The sequence below is a fragment of the Callionymus lyra genome, chromosome 5, assembly GCF_982586985.1.
Source record: "Callionymus lyra chromosome 5, fCalLyr1.hap1.1, whole genome shotgun sequence".
Lineage (NCBI taxonomy): Eukaryota > Metazoa > Chordata > Actinopteri > Syngnathiformes > Callionymidae > Callionymus > Callionymus lyra.
In genome coordinates, this window is record NC_141822.1 from 28,737,113 (window position 1) to 28,764,665 (window position 27,553).

At 39.7% G+C, this 27,553-nt stretch overlaps 1 protein-coding gene across 2 annotated transcripts in view; it reads left to right on the top strand.

Moving 5' to 3' along the window:
- pard3ba (par-3 family cell polarity regulator beta a) overlaps positions 1 to 27,553 on the top strand; it is a 133,197-nt gene that overhangs the window by 33,526 nt on the left and 72,118 nt on the right. Inside the window, exons 1-12 of one of the 2 annotated variants that reach the window (XM_087791726.1) lie at positions 559 to 1,225; positions 1,388 to 1,470; positions 4,614 to 4,700; positions 4,925 to 5,050; positions 5,451 to 5,887; positions 7,377 to 7,516; positions 8,889 to 9,017; positions 16,131 to 16,316; positions 18,050 to 18,214; positions 20,537 to 20,623; positions 25,805 to 25,916; positions 27,123 to 27,270. In XM_087791726.1, the coding sequence (XP_087647852.1) occupies positions 1,139 to 1,225; positions 1,388 to 1,470; positions 4,614 to 4,700; positions 4,925 to 5,050; positions 5,451 to 5,887; positions 7,377 to 7,516; positions 8,889 to 9,017; positions 16,131 to 16,316; positions 18,050 to 18,214; positions 20,537 to 20,623; positions 25,805 to 25,916; positions 27,123 to 27,270 (1,787 nt within the window). In that variant the 5' untranslated portion in view covers positions 559 to 1,138. Of the gene's footprint in view, positions 1 to 558; positions 1,226 to 1,387; positions 1,471 to 4,613; positions 4,701 to 4,924; positions 5,051 to 5,450; positions 5,888 to 7,376; positions 7,517 to 8,888; positions 9,018 to 16,130; positions 16,317 to 18,049; positions 18,215 to 20,536; positions 20,624 to 25,804; positions 25,917 to 27,122; positions 27,271 to 27,553 lie in introns of those variants that run through there. The other variant, XM_087791725.1, reaches the window with a different exon arrangement.

The following is a 27,553-nucleotide window of genomic DNA, read 5'->3' on the forward strand; positions in this document are numbered from 1 at the left end:
ATATGGTGCATTTCACAAGCAGTTTAAAGTTTCCGACAAATAATAAAGAATAAAATGGCTAATATGAAATAGATGCAAACAGAAAAAGAAGAGGGGAGAATAACACTTAAGTAGGGATCTTTGGATCACTTTTATTCAACCCACAAGGGCAGAGATCTGATACTTGGATGGCACTGATGTTTCTTAGTGAGCTGGATAAAGTGATTGGCGAAGCACAGCGTGTCGTCCGCATTGGGCTGGCTGCTGTTTTTATGCCCAGATAAACAGAAGAGCTCTCAATCGAGGGATTAGATTCTCATTGGGAATTATGACAAGATCCATTCATTTTGAGAGCATTAAAGGACTTGTGTGCATCTTGCATAATATGCTTGGTACACTCGCATTGAAACTGAATTGAAGACTAGCATCACGCCACTGCTGTGTGATATGACATCAGACGGAAAAAACTTCCTGATGTACAACGAGTCTGTAGCAAGAGTTTTCATTAAGGCGGCTATTCTACCAGAGGTCCAGCGTCTATCACCCAACGCTGCACATGAACTCTGTTACGTCTTGTAACGGGAAGATGCACAACAACAATGGAGCGTCCAGCTCCTCTGTCTGCCCCCATGCACACACATTATTGTGGATTATCTCACACCAGATAAGTGGGTCACTATTTGTACAGCCGAAACACCAGTGTTTATGGTCCAATATTTCCAGTTTAGATCTCCACAGAGCCGATGTTTGCTGGGAATATTTGCACCAGCAGAGTGTGTGTGGGTGTAGGAGAGTGTTATAGAGCACATATTTACTCTGTGTGCGACAGGGGAGTTGGGTACGGTAGCGCGGGGTGGGGTGGGGTACGCTAAGTAACAAGCTAGTGGGCGGGAGCTTTTTAGCCATTAGTGACACAATGAAAGTGACAAGGCAGAAGGACCTAATTGCACCCTCTTGTCTTTAGCCATTTGCGGCAATATCCCGTCACTAACCCAGCGTCTCTCCTCAGAACAGTTTTCTCCTCTTCGCCGTCTGCTCGTCGCACATTTGTCCCGTTTCGTTCCTTCGCCCCGGGGTTGTTTTATTTCGCAGACTTAAAATAGAGCGTTGCCTGATACTGGGAAGACATGGAAGGAGGGGGAGGGACGGATGGATAGAAATGCACGTAGAAGCAGCGAAAGAAGGACGCCAGAGCCTGGCAGCAGATCAGCATCCGGCAATCTCTCGCCACTCGCTGTCTGAAAAGGTGATTGATGACGCGAGTATCGGATTGTTTTACTAATTGACCGCGGGCCTCTGAGAATCTGCTGACTGGCTACTGTTTGATTTGTGTGCATGTGTGCATGGGGAAGCAGGAAACGCTTCATTTGCCGGCGTGTCACCATGTTGAATGTTTTTATTTTCACAGGAAGTCAGCCATGTGCTGAAAGCAGCTCTGGAACGCAGCGGCGACCTCGGGCCAAAGATCAAAATGAACCAGGTCAACTTCAGGTATGACTTTGTGTGTTTGTTTACAACGAGAAGGAGTTCAGACACATGCGGTAGTACACACTCGGATTAGCGCGCCTGTCTTTGTCTGACAGTTTGACACTGGATTAAACTGTCTAGTGGGTTTAAGGTCGGGATATTGTGAGTACATACTGTGAGTAAAAACGTCTTTGAACTATTTAGGCGGTATTACAGGTGAGTTTGACTGAAAGGAAAGAACTTCCTGCTCTTATTTGTCACAACATTTTCTCTGTATAATCCAGGTTTGTCCACATTCACAAAACTCTTAATAACAAAACATGTTAGCTCCTATGTTGGGCTCAGTTACACTAGCTAAAAACATAAATGATTTTATTTCACACCAAATTGAAATGTTTAGATTTAGTTTTACTAACAAAATCATGGCAGGTACTTCTTAATGATGGTTGGTCTAGAAAAGTTGAATGAATTACAACAATTCATCCATTATCGAAGTAAATATTAATCAGATTAACTATTTATTGATTGAAAGAAACAAAACATTAGTTCATTTTCGTCCTGAAACTGTAAACAATTGTTTCAATACCCGCAATCCTGTTCCATTAATCCATTTGATTCTTAAAAGTCCTTGTTATATTTAATTTAGCAAAGTCATATATTTGATACTTAACTTTTTGTCTACTGAAAGGAGTACAAAATGAGTACAAAACTTATAGTAGCCGTTTCAACACTTTTTGCAATATCAATGTTGGTGACCCCTGTATTACATATTGCTACATACATCATATTTTTTTGTATTATTTTCATTTCTGTCATGTTGAGAAAGTGGGTAAGACTAAGTTGTCATGACTCAACTGCTGCCTAGCTAGTTAATGAACTTGCTGTACACACAACTTTAATCTTTTTAGTTTAGATCAAAGGGTAACTAATGTCAAAACATGTGTCAAATGAAGTCTTTCTCTCCAAGATGCAGTAAGTCCCTCATTATGACGATGTTTTGAACTTAGTACTTTATAAAGTTCTCCCCCGTCTGAAATCACGGCGAACGAGAGGTTACAAGAGCAGAGTCCATAATGACGTTATATTGGCTTCGCTCCTCCTCAAGCTGTAATCAAGGCCCGCTTTGTTAATACAACAAGTCCTTTGGAGTTAGAAACTTCCGGGATTGATGATGCATGGTCACAAACTGCAATGCTTCACCAATCACAGTATTTTCTAATATAAATGTTTAAATTAAAAGAGAGTTTTGTACAAACGGACACATTTAAGAGACACTTTAATCAACACATTAGTTTCCCTTTAATAAAAAACAACACCTGTGTTATTAATAGCTCACTAGGACAGAACTTTTTTATACCTTTTCCTTGATTAAAGATTAAAGCTTCACACAGGCTGTTTTTTTCTACCGAGTTCTTTGGATTATACCTGGTCTTTTTTTCTTTGTTGGTTTACAGATTAGAAAAATAAATACCACACAGCTGTTCTTGTCAAAGGTTGTGAATACATAAACATGTATGTTTTGTTTTATACTATCAATGAGATTATATTGTATATCAAAAAAAAGGTTTGAAAATTTCCTCATAGAAAAACAGTCTTGGATATATTTTGGAAAGTGTGTGTGCGTGTGTGTGTGTGTGTGTGCGTGTTGAATATGCTTGTACGTGTGTCTCCGTATGTGAAAGTTGTTTATTATCATGTTCGTAAAGGTTATTGAGATGGTTTATGAATGGTGTTTGCTCACTTGTGGAAAGCCAGATGTTCATCATTTTCCCCCGGATTTTTTTCCCTGCGTTTACCAAGGCAACCAACTCAACCGCCAATTTGAGAATGGCAGAGTGACAGATGGGAATTTTCAAGTTTTTCCACTACAGCGGTGTCTTGACAGCACTTTGATACAATGAAGACGCAGCTCTCGCTGATTGTTCACCATGGTAACAGATGGTTGGCGGTGGAAGTAGCCACGGTGAGCGAGCGAGGGCACGTCTTTCAGCAAGTTCCGGCTGCGAGTTTGTCAGGCGCTCGCTCTCTGTTGATGTAGAGGAAGTCACCCAAGAGTGGGAACTCCATCTGTCTCTCTCCTCGTTGATCTTTTCATCCGTCATACACACATCCCCTCATCCCCCATCACCAACTTCTCTGTGGGACAACTGTGTTTGTTTGTCTTATTGTCAGTGGGATGCTGAAATGGTTGAGCAGATCTATTCTGCATATTAGCGTGCAGCACTAACAAGCTGTGGCTGCCTCTGATGAGCTTGTTTGTGCTGCAGGTTTTTTTTTCCCTTCCGCATGTGAATATGTGCGTGTCTGTTTAACTGTGTGTTCACTTGCACGCTGTAAATATACATCACTCATCATCTCCAAACTAGAATGTGTGAATCCTGTTTTGGTCTGATTGTTTACATACATTGTTAGTGTTCGGCATACGTGTGTGTGTGGGTTGAATTACGATTAAACTATGATGTGTATTAGATGGAATCTGTGAAATACAACATCACAGGATGCGAGTGACGATGGTTGTGTCTGTGATCAGTTCATGTGGTAATAGTAACATCAATTAGGTGTACAATGTTGTGAGACGAGTGACAGTGGGTTGTATCAATCTTTCCTTTTTTATTTTTTATTTATTTCAAACCTTAAAATCTTCATTATTTCTTCTCTTTTTATTATTAAAAGTATTAACTGTAAACTCTCTTCTCATTTTTCAAGTAGTAAACCTTAAAAAAAAACATCTAAACACAGCAATTTAATGGCAGAACAGCCTGTACAGTAAACAAACCAAACAATAATAATTAATGAACAAAACTTTACCAAAATAGTCAGATAAGACTTCCCTACACTGAGAATAGTCGAGCACTGATATGGTTAACGTAATGGTTACAGTATATGAATGAATACTGAAGAAACTATTAAAACAAGTGCAGGAAACTCGTGTTACTACTTCTGGTTGAATTAATAAATTTATGTCGTAGTCATTAATGTCTATGCATATTTCCCTAGACATAGTGCAGGCATTTTTGAAGTGGTGATTTTTGAATCTGTAGTGTTTTTTTTTAAAGGAGAAAATACCTGTTCTTTGCTCACCTACTGAACTTGTCACTTGATTATTGTTGTTGCATCCATGTCTGCTCTTTCTATTTCTTCATGACAGTGTTGATGTTTTTTGACAGCACCATGACAAGGACGGTCACCATCCAGGGTGACCGGGGTCCTCTGGGGATTCATGTGGTGCCATATTGCTCGTCTCTCAGTGGACGGTAGGTTCGCAACTCCTCAATATACATGTGATCAGTCCATACTGCTAAGAAATGATTGTGAGAATTCACTCGAAAACTTTTTAGAAACATAACAGTGTTTGGATGAATATTGAATCTTTTGATAGTTTTGTTTTCTTTTTTTTTTAATGAACAAAAGGCTCATGTCAAGATGGATACATTTATTTTTTTAAATGTATGCCAAGGGTTTTTGTTTGTGTTGCCAGGACGCTGGGTCTTCACATTAAAGGAATAGAGGAAAACAGTCGCTCCAAGAAAGAGAACATTTTCCATGTGGATGAGTGCATCGTCAAAATCAATGATACTCCCCTCCAGGACAAAACCTTTGCACAGTAAGTTTGACATTTACTGGAAACTCTATTTTGATCGAAGTTAGCTAGATAATATTTAGTTTTCCCAATGCTACTTCTGAGTCTGTCAAAGGAGTGCCAGTTACATATTTTCTAAACAAATATACATTTAAGCTTTGTCACCTTTTATCTTGATTGCCTATGTAATGGAACATGTCTCAAAGGTCTTGCAAAGGGAATTCAGTTTGAGTAAGTAAGTCTTCGAAGCATGTCCACGTCATTGCTGCCGTGTAAACAATGTTACCTTATAGACCTCATTTTAATGTAACCATTTAAATAAGTTCAGAACCTTAACCCTAGGTTCTTCCTGCCGTTATCATCATCATGTAGCTGTATCTTTCAATATGAGGTGGTACCTATTCTTATCTCATTCTCTCTGCAGTTCACAAGAGGTGTTCCGCCAGGCCATGTCTTCAGCTGAGGTGGATCTGGAGGTCCTCCCACTTGCCAACAAACCGCGCTACGAAAAAAGCCTGATTGGTCAACTCTTTAATGCAGACGGTAAAGAAATAAAAGCAAAGAGTCCCATGTTGAGTCGTGCTAAAGCCGAGTTCCAGCTGGACCCCAAAAAAGATCTCCGAAAACCAGATTCACGTCCCAAAACTCCAGATCGTATTCCAACACCTGCGGAGCTTCTGAGCGCACATCAGCAGCTGGAAAGAAATTCTCCAACACCTTCAGCCAGGGCAGCGAGCTTGTCGCCGTCACCGAGGCCTCGAAGCGAAAGTCCTCAGACCAGCAGGAGTCCAGTTGTGCCACCTCTGGCCAACACTGCAAACAAAAAGGGCGGCAAGAGGCTTAAAATTGACTTAAAGAAAGGTAAGCAACATTAACTCATTTAATTTAAACTATTTTTTATTTGAATTCTCAGTTTTTTTTTGCTCAACACCCATTTATTGTTATTTCAGTATTTTTTTTTAAGCACCACACTTTATATAAAATTACAAACTTAACCCTCTCAGTGATGACTTTATATTGTTTAACCTCTTTGAGGTTATATCAAATTTAAATAACAAAGAAAAAAATTGTAGTTTCTCCATTTTTGTTAAATTAATTGGTGAAAAACCCCAAATACTGTATATAATATAATATATTTAGCAGTTTTTGGTCAAGTGCCAAGTTTTTGAAAAACAAAAGTGAGGATTTGTTAATTTTCAATTCAACTTTGAAGACGTTTATGTTTTTTGTCCAATAAACCCTCCTCCTGGTCGCCAGTCTGCGGTGCACGAGAACTGGTGTCGAACATGTTTTTGGATCTAGGAACGGCATGCTCCCTGTTCAAATGTATTTCTTAAAACATTTTGTTCTTTCAGTCTGGGGTTTATCTTCATTCCCTCTAGGACTTGGTCCCAACCCAGTCCCATTGAAACCCCCTTTCTTTATCTCGCATTCTTTCAAAAACACATCACTGCTGGCACACAGATGTGTTGATAACGCCAGAATAGGTTCTTCAGCCGTGAATGGGTTCTGCTCGGGCGGCCGTGTTCCGGTCAAAGAAAATAGATGGGAGGCTGTAATTGGCCCACATGAACACAATCTACAGGTGCTCAGATGAATCCAGGCTCCGTGCTCTGTGTCATCGTCCCCTTCTTTTCATCTGTCCATCCCTCCTTTGTTTGATTTTTACTTTCTCTGCCCCCCTTTCACCTGATGCAAGATCACAGCTGGGGATATTATGTGCTCTCTAATGCCTTCTCCCCTGGCAACAGCCTCTTTCTTTGGGTGATTGACAGGCAGGGAGGTTTAGGTGCGCTAATGTAGGGCAGGCGGAGGCTTAGCTCGGAGAACAGATAGCATCGCTCACCGCTTTTTGTATGCCACACCGGCTTTGCTCTCCCTGCGTGCACCGAGCGTGGCACATTTCACTCATGGCTTGGGGCTTGTGAGGCCGTGAAAAAGGAGAGCGTGTGTGCCTTTCACACACATGCACACACTTGTAACACACTGGCACAAGCAACATCTTTGTGGGAATCATCCCTGGGGAGGAAAAGCTAGAAAAGGGAATAATGTCTCGCAGGTTCTTTTCCTCCCATCTTCCCTCTCTGCCTCCTTTCATCAGCCGTCGTTAGACCTGCTCACACGTGAAATTAAAGACAGAGTCTGTCTAATCCTGCTCGTAGACCCTTGCCAGGAAAACCGGTGCTTAAACAGTGCTTATTGTGAGGGAGGAGGGTCGCCGACGACGTAGGGTCATCGGGAAACTAAACTGATGGCATATTTCAATTAAAAGAATTGTTCAAGGTCTCCAAGTCATGTTTTTATCTACCGTGTCATTCTTCGAGTCATCCTCACGTCGGTCTCGGTGCAGGTGCTGAGGGTCTGGGATTCACTGTGGTAACTCGGGACTCCTCGGTACACGGACCAGGACCCATCATGGTGAAGAACATCCTGCAGCGGGGAGCAGCTGTTAAAGATGGACGTCTGCAGACCGGCGACCGAATCCTTGAGGTACAACTAACAAGGTCCCCTGCGATGTAATAAACAGGAGCAGGAACCGGAGATTACCATCTTCATCATCATTAAGTATGAGGAAATGACTCCGAGGCTTCCTGCTCGTGAAATAAATGACCAGGACATTGAGGTTGCAACACTGACTATATTTACAGTTTCAGCAACACTGTGCATCAGGTCTGTTCAACTATAATATCCTGAGGGCAAGATAAAAACAACTGCAAGCTTTTAAATCATTTATCACTTATGTTTTCAAATAGCTACACCCAAGTTACTGCTAAATTATTTTCTTGCAAACATTGTGACACAAAAAGCACATAGGAATGCCTCCAGCATTCACTCTGGGTAGATATTTTCCTGTTTATTAGTCGTTTAATCTTCTGTTTTCTGTATCAAACGTTTGTCACTTCGAGTGACTTTATCTAAACTAAGTGCAGCAGATCAACCAAACTAAAGTTCTATCGTATTTTTTGACAATGCATTCCCTATTTGTGGATGAATGGGTCCGTCCAAATTGCTTGGAAAGACTGTTCCAGCCCATGAGTAAGTTCTGTAGAACATGAAAAAAATATCGTAGACATTTTCACAATTTGAAATAAATATTATATTTGTCAATTTGTAAAATAAAATATAGTAGTAGTTTACTCAAATATAAATGACATGAATCACTTTTTTATTTATTTAAACCTTATTCTGCAATGTAGCCACTAGGGTGCACACTAGAGTGTGGAGCGTTGCAGTGCAACTCTCATAATAAAGTGCAAATTAAAAGAACCCTACAAAAGCCACCTAGCCAATGGAGAAGATGAGTGGCAGCACAGGACACAAGAGACTTCACATCCTCTACTGAGAAAGTATACAATTGAAACAATTAAAATGTCACAACTTGATTGTAGTGGGCATGTCACAAACTCTTGGAAAAACGCTATGGCTAAAGAAATAATGCAACATTTTATATCAGAAATTTAGTTTACATTACATGCCAACTGGTTTTTGTCAGGTTTGTTATAGTTGACGGTGAAAAAAATGGGCATTAGTACCTCTGCCAAGGAGTTCGTGTTTTTTTCAGCCTCTTTCATTTCTGGTGTTGTGGATTTGACTCAACATTCACTTGTTCTGCTTCTTACTGCTGACACCATTCAGAATTAGCAAAAATTGTTACAATTGTTAAAACATAAAAGTTAATTATTGAATAATTTGTATGTTTTAATAAAGTTAGGTAGGAAAGGTGCTTCCTGGGGACAGTATGTGTTGTCTTGTCTAATACTTGACCATCATGACTTTAAATCATTAGGCACACCTTTTGAATTTTGTGATTGTGACGTTGCGTGATTATTTTGTGCATGTGTGTGTGTGTGTGTGTGTGTAGGTGAACGGCGTGGACATGACCAACCGCAGCCAGGAGGAGCTGGTTGCCATGCTGCGCAGCACCAAACAGGGCGAGAGTGTATGTGTGGTGGTCGCTCGACAGGATGACATCTTCCTCCCTCGAGAGCTGGTGAGAAAAAAACAAACACACCTCTCAGATCCCACCTGACTCATAAACCGGGCTCATCTTTGATTTACTCTCTCTCTGGTCACTCCACTGTTTTTTCAACACTTCCTACACATTGTGCCGCTTCTTCCTCTCCGTCTCTCCGAACACTCCATGTTGATGCCCTTTTACCCATAAACATCCGTCGACGGATGCGCACACACCCAGAACACACTCCGGACTTCCTGACCCACTCCCGGTTTGTTGACACAGACACGCTGGTAGAAGTCGCACAGACGCCGCAGCTCGCCCGCAGGAAACATGTCAGCGTGGCCTTGTGTGTCGACACGCTAAAAGGTGCGAAGTGAGCGTTAACCCTCCGTGACCGAGAAGGTCAGAGGTCATCGCAGCCAGCCATAGCCGCACAACAGTAACGGCCGGATTTTACTGTTCATGAAGAGATCTTGATTAAGAACTGAATTCATCTATTTGTCCCGGAAGATCCGTTTCCATTCATGGAGTCCAAGAGTAAACAGCCGAAAATGTCGAGGGCCTTGACACACATTTGCACAATCAGGCCACGGAAAGTTTTTTTTTTGCTGCTCACACAGTTAGGACAGTAGTATTTGGGACAAATGTACTATTTATTGAACTGTTGCAAATGTTGAGAAACGTGTAAAATATCTCAAATATAATATCAAACAAGTAAAAAAGCTACTAAATACAGTAATACAATAATATTATGAGTTATTTGCAGTATGTATTCATAACTAAACTATTTTTCACTCACAGAAATGTCAATGAAATTATAGTTAATCAACGTTTTTTAAATATATATAATAGAAGCAGTCTTTCATTTTTATATTTCAAGTTTTTTATGTACTATACAAAAACATTTTTTAAACCAATGAAAAGATTTTAAGGGTTTTTTCGGTCCTCCTATACAAAAAACAAAACACACTTTTAAAATAAATTTTAAGATTGTTCAACAGTAACATACAAGTGCACAAATGTCTCCTCAATGTGTGAATGCACAGAAAAATATCCTACGTTTCTCACTGGCGTCTGTTGTCGTCCATGCAGAAGTGAGACTTGAGGTGTGATCATTATTTGTCCAAATCAACTGTAGGTCTCAGAGTCTGGAGGTACAGGTCACGTGACATTCGATGGGTAATCTATCGGAGTGCAACAAGTTGTTGATAATTGGGCCAATTTGAACCCAGAGCTCTTCTTGTCAGTACTCTGCGAGGACGATGCTCTTAAGTGCTCTAGTGTGGCGTTTCCAGCCACTCTCTGTGTAATCAAGAGTGTGTGTTTGTGCGCGAGTGTGTGCGTGTGTGTCCGTGTTTGTGCGGCTGCCAGAGGAGGGACATCAAACCGCCTTTGAGCTGCTGGACGGTGAGATAAGGGCCGGTTCTCACAGGACACTCGACAACTTCAGCAGCCCAGATAGAAACAGCAGAGTTGTCTGTGTCTCCATCTTCCTTTAAGTTGCTCCACTCTATTGTTAGATGTAGACTGTCGAGCCTCTTCAAAGCACACTTGTTATGGCCCATTAATGAGGGCAAACTATTTTAAGACGCTCGACTGAGGAGGACGTGCACTCTTTTGCGCGTGCATGTGACGGAAGATGAGAGAGCGTAATTTGCGTCAAGGACAAGGGTTTAAAGCGTCTCGTAAAGTGTTAAGTGCATCAGCCGCTTAATAAATAGAAAGAGAATATCCCAAAGAAAGACAAAAATAAATCGGCAGGTCACAAGATTTATGCAGTGAATTCAAGAATCAAGGTTTAATAAACTTCCCCTTTGTCAGATTAAGATTTCAGAGTATGGAGAGATGGGATATAAATGGATGGATGTATGGCTTGTCAAAACACATCATTGATATTCATTTTTAACATCTCCTTTCAGCAGGAGGTTTTTTCCAATGAGGCTTATGGAAGTATATGAGAATATTGAATGATTGAAATTTACATCTAAAATATTGAAATTGAAACTTGTGTGACATGTTTCTTAAGCATTGACATTTTTTTGGATTTAATAATTTCTATATTGTAATGTTGAATTTGTTTAGGTTTTAAAATTATAATTGAAATAGAGACATATTTTGACTGAGTTTGATCTTTTAATTCCGATGTATAAAAATACATTCCTAAATTCAATATTTTGTGATTCGTAGCCTTTTAAATTCAAATTATAAATTTTCATTTAATTATGTTAATTATAGTGCCACGTATTCTAACTATTTAAATTCACACTAAGCTAATAGTTGCAAATAGCTGAAATCTTGCCAATGCTTGGAAATTGCACCAGTACTTCTACGTCGTCATGTGAACGTGTACACGCCGCATGATAGTAATTATTTAGAAAAAGAAATCAACATAATTGAAATTAAAATTAAAATTAAAAACAGTTTAAAATGCAATGCATAGACAGTTTGAAGAATCAAGTTCAAATTATATATTTAGGTATATTTGATTTAGCTTCAAAATATGGGTTTTGATAATATTTAAGATTATATAATAAAAGTAATAAATATCCTTAACAAATTCAAATTAGTTTAAACATGAAAAATGGCTGCACAATCAAAATTATATTAAAGCTTTACATGCACATTTTTGTATTTATTTAATAATGATATAATATTAATTTAATTAAAAAATATATATACATATGTAATATTTTAAGTAAAAAAGTTTGATTTTCAGACATGTGTTGCTGGTAAAGAGATGTGATAATAATTTTCCATTAGCTTGTTTTTTTAGTTTAATGAAGTGTGAACTGTGTGAGGGCCCTCTAGTGGTTGGCTGACTCCTGGTTGAACAGGGAAGCAGCATTTTTAAATGTAACAATCTAAGAGGGTCAGGGTTGTTTTATCCTGGAAGAACATGATTTGTGGAAGTAAACATGTTTAAATTAACCCTACTGTAAACTCCAATTTTTGGTCACAACAACATGTTGTGTGGATGGAGATAAATGGAAACTACTGAAAGTCATTATTTAGCATTCTGGCTATTGGGAAAAATAAGAGTAAATGCTTTTACAATCTTTGGCTAATTTAGGATGTAGTAAGACACTTTCACACTAAAATGTTATGTTAAACAAAGGCGAGAAGGATCAACAAGTGTTTTACTGACGGGCCAGTATTACCTCAGAGAAATGTTTCATCCCAATTCTGCAACAACTGAAGTGATTTTTTTTTTTTTTTAGAAATGTTGACGTTTTAGTTGGGAAATACAATGGATTATATATCTCTTTGATTCATGGACTCTCTATGTTTGGGATTTCATGCATTTCCAGCACATTTCACTTTCTGACACAGCAGTTTTGGAAGTAGTCATTTGGCTAAAAGGGTCATATCTGTAGGCACTTCATCACAGTCGTGCCAACTTAGCCCATGATTTATTCCCTTCACTGGAGTGATCATGTCTTTTCATGCCTCTGCTGTAGAGGCATTTAGTGTAAGTAGTCCCACCCTTGATTGATTGACTTGGATAGCTGCTATTGATGTTTGATGAGCGGCGAGAAAAGGGAAGACAACTGGTTACTTCGGAACAGATTGGACATCTGAGAAAGTCCATTTGCTAAAGATAATTAAAAAGTTCTAATCCCCATTCCTTCTCGTCAGCATTCTCATTATTAGAGATTTTTCCTCCTGTGAGCATCACAGAGATTTGTGATGTGGGTTTGTTTTTTGGCAAGAGGGTGATGAATGCGAGGATGTAAGGGTCACCCTGCACATGGTTGACCCTCTTCCCCCCCCCGTGAGCCCAGGCCACCTCACAGGAAGAGGAGGTCGCCTGTGCCGTGAGCTCCTGACTCAGCTCGTCCTCCATACGTCGGGCTCGCTCTTCCTCCGCTTCCCCTCGGAGCTTCTCTCTTCACTCAATCACTGGCTTTTCTTCGGGAGGTAAAGGTGTGAAGCAAAGGCTCGCGCAGACATTAAGGCGATTAATTGGCAGCTCTGCAGTACAGAGATCCCATCTTAATTGAATGTCGCTCTCCCAGCTAATCCCACCGCTTTGAAACCTCCATTTAGAATCCACAGCGACAAAAGGCTTTGTGTATAATCGCCATGTATCACCCCCTCTTCAGAACCCACCCTGAGGGAAAGAGGGGAAAAAAAGCACTTCTTTGTCTCCTCATTTGGGTGCTGAAGAGGGTGATAAGTGTCCTAACTTGGAGCATGTCACTTGCGCTGGAGGGATGAAGGGTCGTGGATTGAAACCCAGAGGTCGCCGCCTCCTGTGAGAATCAATATGCCCTCAAGACGCCTTTTCAGTTTAAGTCCTGGACTTAAGGAGCTTTTGGACCACCACTGAGATCCATTTAGATGTGTAAATAAACTGAAATTAGCAGGGAGCTACAACAAATAAACCAACAAGGTATGTGTGTGCTTGCTCACACTTTTATTTGGAGCTTGAACAACATGTTTTCAACTTCAATCTTTTGTTTTGTCTCAGAAAATACATTAAAATGCATTAAAAAATATTTTAAATACCTAGCCATATATGTGCTGATGGCCTTTTTGCAAAAACTATATATAATATAAAATATATGATAAAAACTACTTTGAATCTACCTCTCACTGTAAAAAGACGACTTTAAAAAAAAAAAAAATGTCATGCTATTCAACATTTAACTTGAGACTCCGATCAGTGAGGTGCACACTTGAACCCACCGCAGACGTCCCTCAAGCTCCGTAGCTGTCTGAACCGACAACTGACTGGCACTTGTGAACAGAACCCGCCGGCCCGGAGTGTTCCACGAGAGACTTTAATTAAGCAGCACCATGAAGGGGAACTGAGTTCTTCTGACAGAGTCAGGTGACATCTGCGAGCTAGGAGATTTTTTTTTTTTTTTTTTTTTCCCTTTCTTTTTCAAATCTATATCAAGAGACGTGTTCGACTCGCGCCTTCGTCAACCGTGATGAGAGGAAACGTGAACTCGGGTCTGATGTAAGACCCTCGCAATCGCTGTGCCAACCATCAAATGTGACCCGAGTAGCAGAAAAATTGAGACCTCCAGTATCCATGGCAACACCATTGTGTATGACAATCGCAGAATTTGTCGAAAACGTGAAGCCACTACGTCCGGTATTGTAATTAGATCGTTATTATCTCAGAACGAGGAGCTTCGCTTGCTTTAAGTATAATTTTTTCACAAAAAAATGTTCTCTAATCAGAAATACAAATTAGATTACATTTTTTTGAGTTTTAAAAATAAGTAAGTTATGGTCACACAGCTCTCCATCTGCGCTTTAGCTGTTGTAGTGCATTATGAGACTGGTGTTTTTCACCAGCCAAGCCAATCACAATGGAAACTTTGAGGTTGGTTTCATGTTGGATGATGTCACCGCTCACGTCTCAACAACACATTTTAGCGTCACTAAATGTAAGCGTGTCGTGCATTATGAGGGTGGTTTCATTATTTCACCGGGATTAATGTGTAGTAATTGTTGATTGACAGAGGAGCCCTCACACTCTTTAATACACCGTCTTTTGTCGTCCATGCCGTTTTAACCCTCGACCCCCTTTCTGTTCTCTTGCAACCACCTGATTCCGAGACCACCACCTCAGTCATTATCTCAACATTAGTTCAGTCAGATCGGGAGATGAGAGGCATGGTGGTGGAGAGTCAAGAAAGAGTGTGCACCTCGGGGAGGCATTATTACTTTTAAATGTTGCCGTGCGCCTCCATCCTCACCCCACGCCCCCTCATCTCCTCCAGCTCTCTCCAGGAGGAAGTATGAAAAGGTTATTATGTTTCGTTTCGAAATGTCTCGCTTGCCGTCTGTGGCTTTCATCTCCAAATGGAATAACCCCTCAACACTTGCTTTATTCTTTGGCTTCCACACCATCATTTCTCTTCTGATAATACAACACCTGCACCTCACTTCCTCTCATTTTTTATTTTCTGTCTCCCATTGGATTTTTTTTTCATCTACACCACCACGTTTTTCATCACTCTTTTGAGTTAGACGGCTCCATGTCACCCCGAATGCATTGTTTCCTCAATATTGTTGCAACTTTCTGTATCCTCAGCTCTCAATGCATTGTAACTTATAACAAGATGGATAAACAGTTGACCTTAAATGACCAATTATTTTGGGTGAACTTGGCATAGTGTCTTAAAATCTTTTCTCCAAAAGTGTTTTCAGAATATACAAGGTCGATAAACAAGTTAACAATGCAATGCACATACTGTATTTTGCAGCTTCACTATTTAAATGTAAACTTCCAGTTTGGTACAATAGGTCAAACCGAGGTCTAGAATGAAATCGTTATTTACGAGAAAAAAACACTGTTTTAGTGCATATACAATTTGATTGTTGGCTCTCTGCCTTTCCTACTGGACTACATGTTTATATGAACTGTTTATCCTGCAACATGGCTGTAAAAAAAAGTCAATTAAATCTGAGATCCAAGTTGTAAAACAGGAATATAAAATACAAGTCCAAATTTCAATTATTGTGTCTGGCAAATATTATAAAGAATGTAGATAACTTTAATTTACTATATACAAATATGTGTATATCATAACAAATGGCCAGATGGTAGGTTCAATGTTCATGGCGTTATGGTGACTTGTAGTGAGTCATTTAAGGTAATATGAGAGATTATGGATGTCAATATATAAAGATACTTCCAGTAATAATTTGACAAGAGTTGTTAAGCAAGGAGGACTAGAACAGAAATAATCAAGTCATATCGTGTCAAAGGAAAACAATATCATAATTCTACTTCCAGTGACAGACAGTTTGGTAGATATTTAATATACAGGTTAAAGCACACAAAGTTCAAACACAGTTCAACATTGTCGCTCCGGAACAAATATCTGCAGAGTCAGATCTAAAGCTTTAAATATATAAAATGTATTGAGATGAAAGTTGTAATGCATCTCGCATGTGTAAGAAAGAGTTCAGTTGCTGTAGTTGGGAGGGAAAACTAGCCTGTTGATGAGATGGGCTCTTATCAACTGAATAATCAGCACCGCTTGTACCGTTTTAAAGACACCTGTGGTGATGAACAGGAAGGAGAAGGGAATGAGCCGCTCTAGCAGGACCAAACAACTCTGGATTTTTGCTGATTAGCTCAACATGGAGGTTAACAAAGACGTATTTTTTCTCTTCACACAGAAGGGAGAGGAAACTGGCAGTCTCCTGATGGAGGATGGAAGGGAGCAGCTCATGTACGAGATCCCACTTAATGAATCTGGATCAGCAGGTCTGGGTGTCAGCTTGAAGGGCAACAAGTCCAGAGAGACGGGAGAGGACCTGGGCATCTTTATCAAGTCCATAATCCATGGAGGGGCTGCCAACAAGGTATGGTGTGATGAACACGGCTCTCACGACTGCTGCGCTGTCATTCAGGGACAGTGATTGATTTATAGTTAAACACTTTTCCCAAACATGGAAACACGGAAATGCTCGGTGTTCATCTTCATGAATACACAGGTGACACCAGAGGTTGAAAGCTGCACTAATGTTACATCATAAAGTAGTGGTGGACAAACTTAAAGAAGCAAAAAGGATACAATCGAGCCATATATTTCATTATTATTTTGATATAAAAGGTTTTTCACCAATATTTTCTCTTTTGCTTTTGTCATTTTTCTATTGATTGCGTCTTTAAAAATATTGAAGTGGATGGAAAACAAATATTAAAACAAAACCTGATGTTCATATTTAGAGACTAGTGTTGAAGAATGGTAATAAATACAAAATAAATTGGTAAGTTTCTGCATGATCTTTGTTCTCATGAGGGCCACAACATACAGTAGAGGGCTGCACTTTTCCCAGATCGACCATAAAGTTAAAAAAAAATGAGAAAATATGGAATTTCTATAATTGTTTTAAGGCATACAAATGTGTACATTTCAAAATTATGAGTTGATGTCTGAAAAATGACTGGTTTTTGGTTTGATTATTTGACATTTTTCAAACTATGAAATCTTTAGGGTTTTTCCTTTGTCAAGTTATCAGACATTTGTACGTTCTTAAGAGGGATCTGTTACATGTTAAGAATCGTTATGGGTGCGTCGTGCCCTCAAGAAATAAAAATGTTAAGATGTTAGGAAAGTGGCAGAACTGAAAAACATTCAAAAGTGTTTCGCTTGTCTCCTCTCACTCTTTTTTTTCTATTTAAAGTCACTAATAACGTCACACGTCGTTTCCAATTGTGTCCAAGCGGCTGATGAAACTGCGTGTTTGTGTGTTCTGATGCTATCGTTGAAAATCCGACTCGCGTAAGTAACTCGGGCTAAATTTGGCACAGACATGAATTTTTAAAGGCGTCACGGAGCGAGGGGTCTTGATGTGTCGAGCGTAACTGCTGGATGCTCATTGATGGCGGAAGTCCTGGTCCTGGTTAATTGGGTCGATGTTTAGATAATTTAACATGATAAATGAATAAGTAAAGTGCGCCTCTGTCTGTGTGTGTCAGACTGAGCTCATCCAGGTCTTTTATTGAGGTCAGTCCAGACGGTGCCAAGTTAATGAGACGGGGTCAAATGTCATGAGTGACCATAATGGACCGTTCATGACTCTGCCGACATCCCATCCTCAGTGTATCTTAAAGTGTCGCCATCTTAACGGACCCTTTTTTTCCTTTATTTTTTTTCCTCCACCACTCCCCTCATTTGACCCCCTCACTGCGTCTCTCCACACTGGACACCCCCGTAAAAAGTCTCTTAACTGTAAGCTGCTATTTAAAACACTTAGTGAAGATTTAGTACCTGTAAAGGCAGTTCCATTAGCTGCTGCCAGTATTTATCACAGCATTCGCTAAATTGCTAGCTCTTCAATTTTCTACCTCACTACCTACCCCCCCTTCACTCCCCCCCCCCAACCCTGTCATGTCTTGACTTTGGCTGAGTCAGTCAAAACGACAATGCTCGCATCTACATATCACAATAAAGATGTTACTCACAAGGTGAAAATCAAAATGGTTTCAAAAGCTGGGGCTGCTTCTGCTCCTCCGCACTCTTGTTGTAAAAGAGTGTGACACAGATTTCTAATAAAAGTGCTGCGAGTGATAATTCAACTTGTCTTCACAGGACGGGCGCCTGAGCGTTAACGACCAGCTAATTGCTGTAAACGGCGAATCACTTCTTAGGCGGTCTAACCACGCTGCCATGGAAACACTGAGAAGATCCATGTCATCAGAAGGAAACGCCCGGGGAACCATCCAGCTTGTAGTTCTGAGAGCTCCCAGACAGCCGGTATGACTCAATGGAGGCAGGAAATTATGAAATACTGTCGCTTCTGTTGATTTGGCTCGCGACTGATAACACTCTGATTCACTTCAAATGTCTGTAGTTTACTTTTAAGTTACCAATTACTCGCTACCAGAATAGCTCCGGTTCCTAAACAGACTTAAAAGCAACATAGAATAGTGTCCTTATCCTGGCTGAAATGTTTTGTCTGAAATCCAAGCATTTGAAATGTAGTTAAAAAATATAGTCATGACAGTTACTCGCAGCAATCTCACTTTCGCATTGGAACTCGCCTGGCAAAACCTCTCATGCAAACATAATTAACCCCTGAAATTTTACTGACAGAAGGCAACTCGAGGTCTGCGAAAACTGACTAAATTAGGCCCAAAATAATACTGATAGAACAAGACTCAAAACTCCGACAAATAGTATTTAATGGATAGAAAAAGACATCCAGTTTTTTTGTCTAAAATGTAAAATATTCAATGTTTCAAGCATCATTCCAAAAGTGCTGGTTGGTCAACGATATCGGATCAAACCTCCAACATACAGTTTATTTATTGTATTAGAATCGATGTGTAGAGAGAGAACTGGTTCCACATGATCTTCTTCAGTTCATGTTGTCCTTAATTAAAAAAGGAGCCGGTACATTTTTTTTAACACACAGGAAGAGCCTGTGGTAACGTAATTTAATGAGTGAGGTTCAGTTCAAAGCAAAAATAAAGACACAGTTATTGAGGTTTATAGATGTGGTGAATGATGAAGATCATGGGAAATATACTCTTTCTTTGTTAAAAAATACTATCAGGCTCAGCCATGCTTTTTGAAGCTACTATAAAAGTAAACACAAGCTTATGTTACACTTTCCCTCCTCACTATCAACAGTATCAAATCATTAAAGATCCATTAATTTATTTGATACGGCTGATTCCCGGAGCGGGGTCCAAGGAGGGGTCGGACACTTTCACCTATGAGAGTTGTCAGTCTACCTCTGTATGCTGTTGGACTGTGGGAGGAAACCGTGCTCGAAGTAAACGCACAATTATGCAGAATAAATACAATTTAGTTGGATAAGTTTAATTCCATCGGGGTAAAAAAAAATGCTGAAGTTAGTCTTGAGTAAGATCTCACGGCTCTGGTGAAGCGTGGTCCCATTTAACAAACTGTTAAATGTTAATAACGACGTTCAATATTCATTAATTTATTCAAAGTATGTAGGGCAGAATTTCCGATTTTGGTGGCACAGATCTGATTTCCTTCAAAAGGTTTTCGACTGTGACGGAGCGTCAGCATCGGCGTTTAAATATTCATAATAACCAGAGTTTTGACTGAATGACACTCAACGGTCGTCATTTTCTTCCTGAGGCAACATTTGAGGTTTCCAGATGTTTTATTAAGTAACAGCCGGAACTCGTGATGGATAAACACATACAAGCCTAGATTTTATTTTGCTTTCATGTCATCTTTTCTCCGACATATGCGCTGCGAAGGGAATAAGTGAGGAGAAGAAACGGATGAACGTTTATTTTTCGAGCTACTGCAGCTAAACGAGGAGAATTCTATAATATTGACTACAGCCGTAATTGTTACATTTCCATAAAGAAACATGTTTAGATTTGTATTAACCAAGAAAAACATGCCGTGACTTGATCTCAATTCAAATCTCAAACCCTTTGCAACACTATTTTGAAGATTAAAACTTATATTTGTGTTCAACATAATATATTTAAGAATAAAACAAAACAATAATAAACATTTGTCCAAAGAAAATCCAGTAATATGGTAACATACAGAAATATACCAATATTTTTGTATTTTTCCCCGATACATACAATGTATAACATGTTTTAACATTCACTTTTATTTACATTTTAAAGTGAAATACTGGTTTGAAGGATCTTTCGATGGAATCAAACTAACAAAAGTGCCTTTTCACCCCAATTTGTTTTGTCCATTTTCTGTTGCAGTCAAAAAAAAACAGTTGTCCATAGTCACGGTTTGCTATAGTTGCTGTGAGAGATAGATTACTTTCATCTAAAGATGTTTATGTCTATCTAGCTTTAGGTAATTGGGTTTAGATTCAATTCTACATGGTTTATAAACTTTTTAAATGTTTTCAGCCAATTTTAAAGTGGGAAAAAATGTGCTTTAATATAATAGTGTCTTTGTTTTGTGCCTTTTCTTTTAAAAATGTCTTTATATTATTAAAACTGAAGATGAGGGGTTTGAACCGGCTCAATTGTTCATGACTCTATATAAAATCAACATTGCATAACTGCTTAAAACAATTACATTTACATTTTTCGAACTACTTTGTGTGTCCCACAGATGGGAGGTCCAAACCCGGCTACATCTTATCAGTCGAACTCCACCAGCAGCCACCAACCCAGGGTCCACATGGTCTCCAACAATCAGGTACTAGTGGGCGACGGCTCTCTCCAGCAGGAGCCTCCTCCTCCTCGCCGCTCCTCCTCCCTCCCCCCCGCACTGAGGCGGCGAGCGACCGAGCCGCTGCCGCTCGGCCTCCGGCAGCGTCACGCTCAGAGGCCGGGGGAGACGCACACCAGATACACTTATCGTTTCAATCAGAAGGAGAGGTGGAGCGGCTACACCTTCGGCTTGGCTCAGAGAGACGCCGATCTCCAGAACAGCCGCGACGAGGACGTTTTCACGCACCGGGAAGAGTTTGTGTCTCGCAGTCAGACGCCATTCGGCTCGAATCGTCACTCGAATTTGAATTACACAGATTACAAACACAGTCGAACACTCGCGGACCTGCAGGATCACACGTCGGTGGATAACTCGCACAGACACACTCGTAGTCGCACACTGGAAGCTCTCCACACGGGCACGTACGTCGACAACATCCGGGTCATGGCGGGACAGATGTACCAGCCCTCGCACACCCGTGTCCCGCCTTCTAGATACACCAGATACCTGGAGTCGCACAACGATGCACACAACCAAGACCTCACGCGACACCATCACCTTCGGCTCTCTGGTGGTCTTTGATTCAAGCTTTTCATGATGAATAGATTCTTGACCAACTCATTTTTAAATGTAAAGCCTGTAAATGTATCACAGGTCCAAACTACCTACAAAATAGGACAAAATAGTTAAAAATGTTGATGATTTTATCTTCATTTAACGGATTTCCAAGCCTTAAGACGGTCCATAATTAATGCAACTTCAACATTACACATAGTTGGAGCCCCGCTGTCACATTAATGTGACTTCAGAATCACTTACAGTGTCTGTCACAGACCCAGCCATGACGTGGAGACGTATCTCTCTCTCCATTAGTCTTCACCACCAACTGTGTCCTCGTGAAGCTTCTTGTTACCGCCACAATCTACAATAACCGCTTTTGTGTGAATTTGCTATAATTAACGTATCATTTGTCACGTCTCCCTCTCTCACAACCTACTGCTACCGCAGACTGTAAACCATCTGTTCTTTTCCTTCTTTTTCTGTTTATTTTTTAATAAACTTTTGCCTTTTAATTGCCAATTAATTTCTTATCACAATGTATTCTTGCCTTCTGTCTCACCTACCTGTCTGTCTTCTTTGTTAATAAAGTTGCATTTAAGCCTCCTGGCACCTGCATGCTTGTCTTTGTTTCTCTTTTGGGTTTCTGCCTCCTTTCAGCTCCTTTTTTCTTTTTGCTTATTAAATGATGCACAGGCTTTTTTCTTCTTCTTCTTCGACGTTTTTTTTGTTTTGTTTTCCCGGCTTCTCTCTCCCTGGTAAACTTCAACCAACACATTCAGAGACAGGAGCTTCTCATTGAAAAGTCTGTTTTTGTGATTAAATGTGTGAAAGCAAATCAATCATTTGAGGGAAGAGATGTCCGGCTGATGTTTAAAAGGGCAAACGATACTTCTGGATGAAGACGTTAACGGTGGCAGCAGGTTAAAAAACAGTCCATTCAGCTCGCTCTTGATCCTTGACTCATCATTTCGGAAGCTTAGATGGACGTTTCACACATTTAAAGCAGATGGTTGGTGATAATTCGCGCTTAAGACGGGGTCAGCTGGCACCGACCTGCCCATTGTGGCACCTTCACCTCATCTAGCTGCTGCTCTTTTTCAAGTCTTTGCAAGTCTCAGACATCTAAGCCAGCGGATTAATCCTGTAGAAAAAAACGGTTCAAGGTTCACCACATATCTTTGTCGTCTGCCTCCTTCCGTCGGTGCATTGCAAGGACAGCAGCAGCGTGAAGCCGTGTGATAAAACAAACGTACCCTGAAGCAATTTGACAGTCTGAACCTGGATTTATCCACTTTAATCTCCACCAGACACATTCATCCTTTTAATATACCGTTCCGTGCAAACACTAGCACTTGCTAATAGGTTCATGTTAAAAATGTTCTTCACAGTAGTTTGCTTTATTTATAGATAACTTTTTTTTACTGATGAAGATAAGAAAAAATATTTCAGAACATAGGACATTTTGTAGTAAAATAATCTAAACTAACTGCATATAGAGTTGGCTCTCATGTGCTAGTCTTCAATTGAGCAGCTATTTATCTTTGTAAGGGATGACAAATTCAACAGTTAAAACACTGTGAACACAGTAACACTTCCATTTTAATTAAAATAATTTATCAAGTTTGTTCACATATCTTCTACTTTTGTGTTAGTCAAGTTGAACGAAAATGAATTTAATGAAAAAAAGTTACGTAATTTCCTTTGCATCGCCAATAATGGCAAACTAGTTCTCGGTTTATTTTTAATAATAAATCATTTTAATAACATTTTTTTTAAACAAACCAGAAACAAAGCTGTATGTGACAAAGTGACCTTGCATTTAAAACATTTGTTTGGACTTTAAAGTATTTGATTTAAATATTAGTTTTTCAATATTAAGAGTAGAACTTAAAAATAATCAACCTTAAAAAAATGAATAGTCTTAGATTGCAGAAAAAAAGGGGTTGTCATTTTTTTTTGTGGAGAGAGAGATGGATAAAAAATACACCTTGTAATATATTTGTGAAACTAAAGAAGCAATAAAAAGTGTTTCTATCCCATCAGTGAGTGAGTGAGTGTGCGACATGGCTGGGTGAAGCCAATCTAAGCCCATTATTTGCAGCAGTATGTGGGGGGGCTAGCTTCATAGATGAATCCCCCTGTTTACCTATTGTTTGGGGATTAAGATGTCTGACGACTCGCCCGAGGCTTTTAAAGCACACGCATTTATTTTTTTTATGCAATGGATGAATGCACGGGTGGATGGAGGGATGAAAGAAGGAGGGTGTTTTGATGGGATTTATGATGTTGCCGTCAGGGCCCGTGTAGCAAATGCAAGCTTGAAGTGATTGACAGTTCAGATGAAGTGACATATTAAGATGTATGGGACGTAATGATGGTCCCGCCGGGACCCCCCACCCCCAACCAAGCCTTTGATGGCGTCAAGAAACACCTTATTCACCGGGAGCACTTTTGAGTGTGTTCTGCTAGGTGTGTTTGTCTACATGTGACACCTCCAGTTTCTCTTTCTTTGACCACAAATCATGTGATGTCTTTTATCCTCATCAACGAGCCCCCATGGTTTTCTACTACCTTTGTAGTGATGGTGTCACTTGGATCGCACGCCTGTCAATCCTCCCAGGATTATCCTTAATATCCTTTTTGAGAGAATGAAGCATTTATTTTTCAAAACACAGTGGATAGAGTATTTTTGTGAGCTAGCATCATAATGGCTAGCCTTATTGCTTACACTTTTGAGCAGATTTGTTGAACTGACTTTTATCTTAAGCTTTGTCAATAGATGTTCAGAGAGTCATATCGGCTCATAGACAGTTTTGATGCTTGAACATTTCTGCGTAGGTGACTTGCTTTTATTCATCAGTTAGCTTTATTGTGCTCAGCTACCGTTCCACTTCACCTCCTTTTTAAGGTCCTTCCCATTCATTTGCTCACTTAAGCACATTAATGTTTTGGATTTGCAACTCTACACACACTCCAGCCACATTAGCGACAGAGAACTTAAGCCAGCTGTGTCCTCAAGTTCATGTTGAGAGCTACTTTTGAAACGAACGGGCTATAAAGTTTTACCAACCGCTTTGAGAGAATGTTCGTTTTTTTTAAGTAGCTCATTACGTTGACACAGCACATGAAGTGGTTTCACCCTTTTAGTGCTACACTTATATTCCTTTTACTTTGATTTTAAGACTAGACTTGTTGGAAAATTTGCTAAGTAAGTGCTTTCGTTCCCTTTACTCGCATATCTTTTGTTTGCAGTATATATTCTCTTCTACATTTCTATGAGGAATAGACTGTAAAAACAGTCTAAATTGACAAAAGATGTTCTTCAATTTTGTTATGTGTAGAGCCTTTTCATTTACACAAATAGGAAACCTAGGTTGATGAATTAAAAGATCCTACTTGTTGAAATTAATTAATGGTCATAAAAGTAAGAACACATTTTCCCCGACCTTTACTAAATCACTTTTCCTGCCAACTGATTAGTATTTCTTCTTTGTTCCTTTCTGCTCTTACTGCAACTAAAAGGTTACAAGTGATAATAATCCATAATTAGCCTTCGAACTAAAATACTTCTTTTTTTTTTAACATTGTTAACAGTTTCCAAATAGCACTGCAGCACCATTCTGCTGGTCTCACTCCCTCTCAGCGAACTCAGACACAGTTGTTACTTTCAGTAACTGCTTGAATGTTTTAAATGGGACCAATCATTCAGGAGTGACTGAAGTGAGAACATCTATAATTTAAGAGCTGTGACAAAACATCCATCATTGAGTGAATTTGTTTGGATGAACCTTCTGCTACTAAATATTAAACTCTTTGGCGTAAAGGTGGTCAATAAAGTTTTATTGGAATTTTCAGAGGCAAAAAAGTGATTGAACAGCTTATGTTTTTAATTTTTTATTTCTTGTGATGTACTAGTAGTCAGGTTATATTAAGTATATCTGATTCTAAAGTATGCGTAGCTTTAGAATGACGATGCATTTCATTGCATGTCAAACATTCCCAGATTAATTTTGGTTATGTCAACAATTTTAGCTTCATTTTCATTATAAGATATATAATGAGAATTTGTTCTAAGCAAAAATGTAAAACAAACACAAACAAACGTTTGAAAAATTGGGTCAGTTTCAATAATTCAAAATAATTATTTAAACCTTTACAATCAAGTTAAAGTATGGGTTTTCTCAGGCTGACAAACAAATGGTGGAAGGATATACAAAGTTATTGTTATATACTGTCCCTGCTCTCTGAAGACGGTTTTCTGAAAGGAAACCTGTGTTTCGCTGGCGGACATGACACACTTCCTTTTCAATTACAGTCAACATGGATGTTTAGTGGTACGACGGCTCCTCAGAGATTTGTTCGGAATCTGCCCCGATTTGCCATCGCTCCGTTCTTTAAATCAAAGTGAAATCATGACTCTGAAGAACGGCTGCGAGGGTGATCCATATTTGTCAGAGCAACACTTAAGCGTTCATATCCGAGTGATCACTAAAATTGATCCGTTTAATCGTTTCCAATATAAATTGACTAATAGTCGCTGAGTCTCATTTAACTTTCATTAGCATGTGTATGTTTTTGACGCTTATTTTTTCTTCCCGTCCACAGAATCATCAGATCCATGACGGGTACCAGGGCGCTCCTCGACCTACAAACTTGCAACCCACTCCCAATGGAGCAGGTTACGGTGACATAACCAGCAGCACAAACTCCAGAAGTGGTGAGTACTTGACTTTGTGTCCAATATTTGCCTGTTTGATCAGTCACAGAGTCAACAGGATGCTCGACGGGGTTTGTATGATCACGTTATCTGTGTGTATACATCCAGGCTGTTTGTTTGTTTGTGTGTGTGTGAGCGTGTTTGCGTGTGTGAGCTCAACCAGCCGCAGCCATTCTTCTTTACAAACTATTCGATCGTTTTTTTCCTACAAAGAATCTCTTTATATCTCCCTCTGTCTGCGTATTCAGCTGGAAAAGGAGAGCATCATTAACGTTTTATTCCTCAGAAAACCTACGGTTGGTTTTATGAAAAGGTTCGACCTTGGAAACATTAGACTGATGCTTGTAAATGGGAACCATTTGCATAGAGAATTTTGTGCAGCTTCCACATGGTGGTGTTGAAAAAAAAAAAAGAAGAAAGAACTAAGGGGAACAAACTGTTTAGAATTCATATTTTATCTCCCGCACCCCTCGCTCCTCAGCCTTCCTCACCCCCCACCGGGATGCTGGGAGATGGAAGTCCTTTTCTTGTCAGTTCTCCATCAGTCTGGAGCAGCGCTGAAGTATCAGAGGGGATTTGAACACAAAAGGAGGAGGAAAGGGGGGCGGGGGGGGGCACGGTTTCCTGTCTGGGCTGTTTCTGCCGCAAATTATGGAAATGTTGGAAGTTATAAATAGTCTTTTGTTTGGAAATTATTATTTTGTGGCTATATTGTGAGTGTAAAATGAGTCGCTTGTTTTGCATTTGCACAACAATACCTAAAGCTCTGATAGAACAAAAGATAGATAAGAACAGAAATAGGTTTTTTGCCTTTATTGTCATTGTGCTGTGTTCGTGTGCAACAACTGAAAGGAGAAAAAAGTAGCTTAAACATGTCTCAATATTCAAGCAGACAAAAGACATTCACGATACTAAAGTCATTAAAATGATAAAATGGATCTTCTTTTTTTTCATTTGCGAAGCTTCTGCACCAGAATGATTATTTCCATTCATATATGACCACTGAACGAGGGAGTGATGTGGGATTCCAGTCACAATAAAAGTAAAACATAAATAATTCATCCTTAAGTATTGCCACATCATTTTAAATTTGACCAGCGCTGATCTTGTGCTTCAGTCTAGTAGTTAGTTGCCCTCCGACTAAAAATATGAATCTCTTTAACCATCTGCAAATGAAATCATATTAAAATCTCATGTGCTCCTCAGCTCCTGCCGCCATTACCAATGGTAGCCATGGTCACTACGGCAACGACACAGATGACGAGGACTTGGAGGAAGGCTTCCCTCCTCCACCATCACCGGGCGCTGTGGAGGAGATGAATAGAGAATTAGCAGTAACTCCTACTCACCACAGGTGGCTCACGATCACCATCATCCCTCTCTTTTACTGCTCAGTGGTGTTTCTTTACCAGCCTCTCTTTTATGACGCCGCGCTAGACAAACAAAAATAAAACACACATGCATTATTTATATCTAGATGACTATTTGCATTATTTATAGTTGTTATTGTGAACGCGGCGTAATGGATTTTTTATTATCTGCGCTCCTCATTGTGGAATGAGTCTATAAGAAAACCAGGGACATTGCCAAAATAAACGTTGTTGATTTGCATCACTTTTGTGGAAAGGACTTGTTTG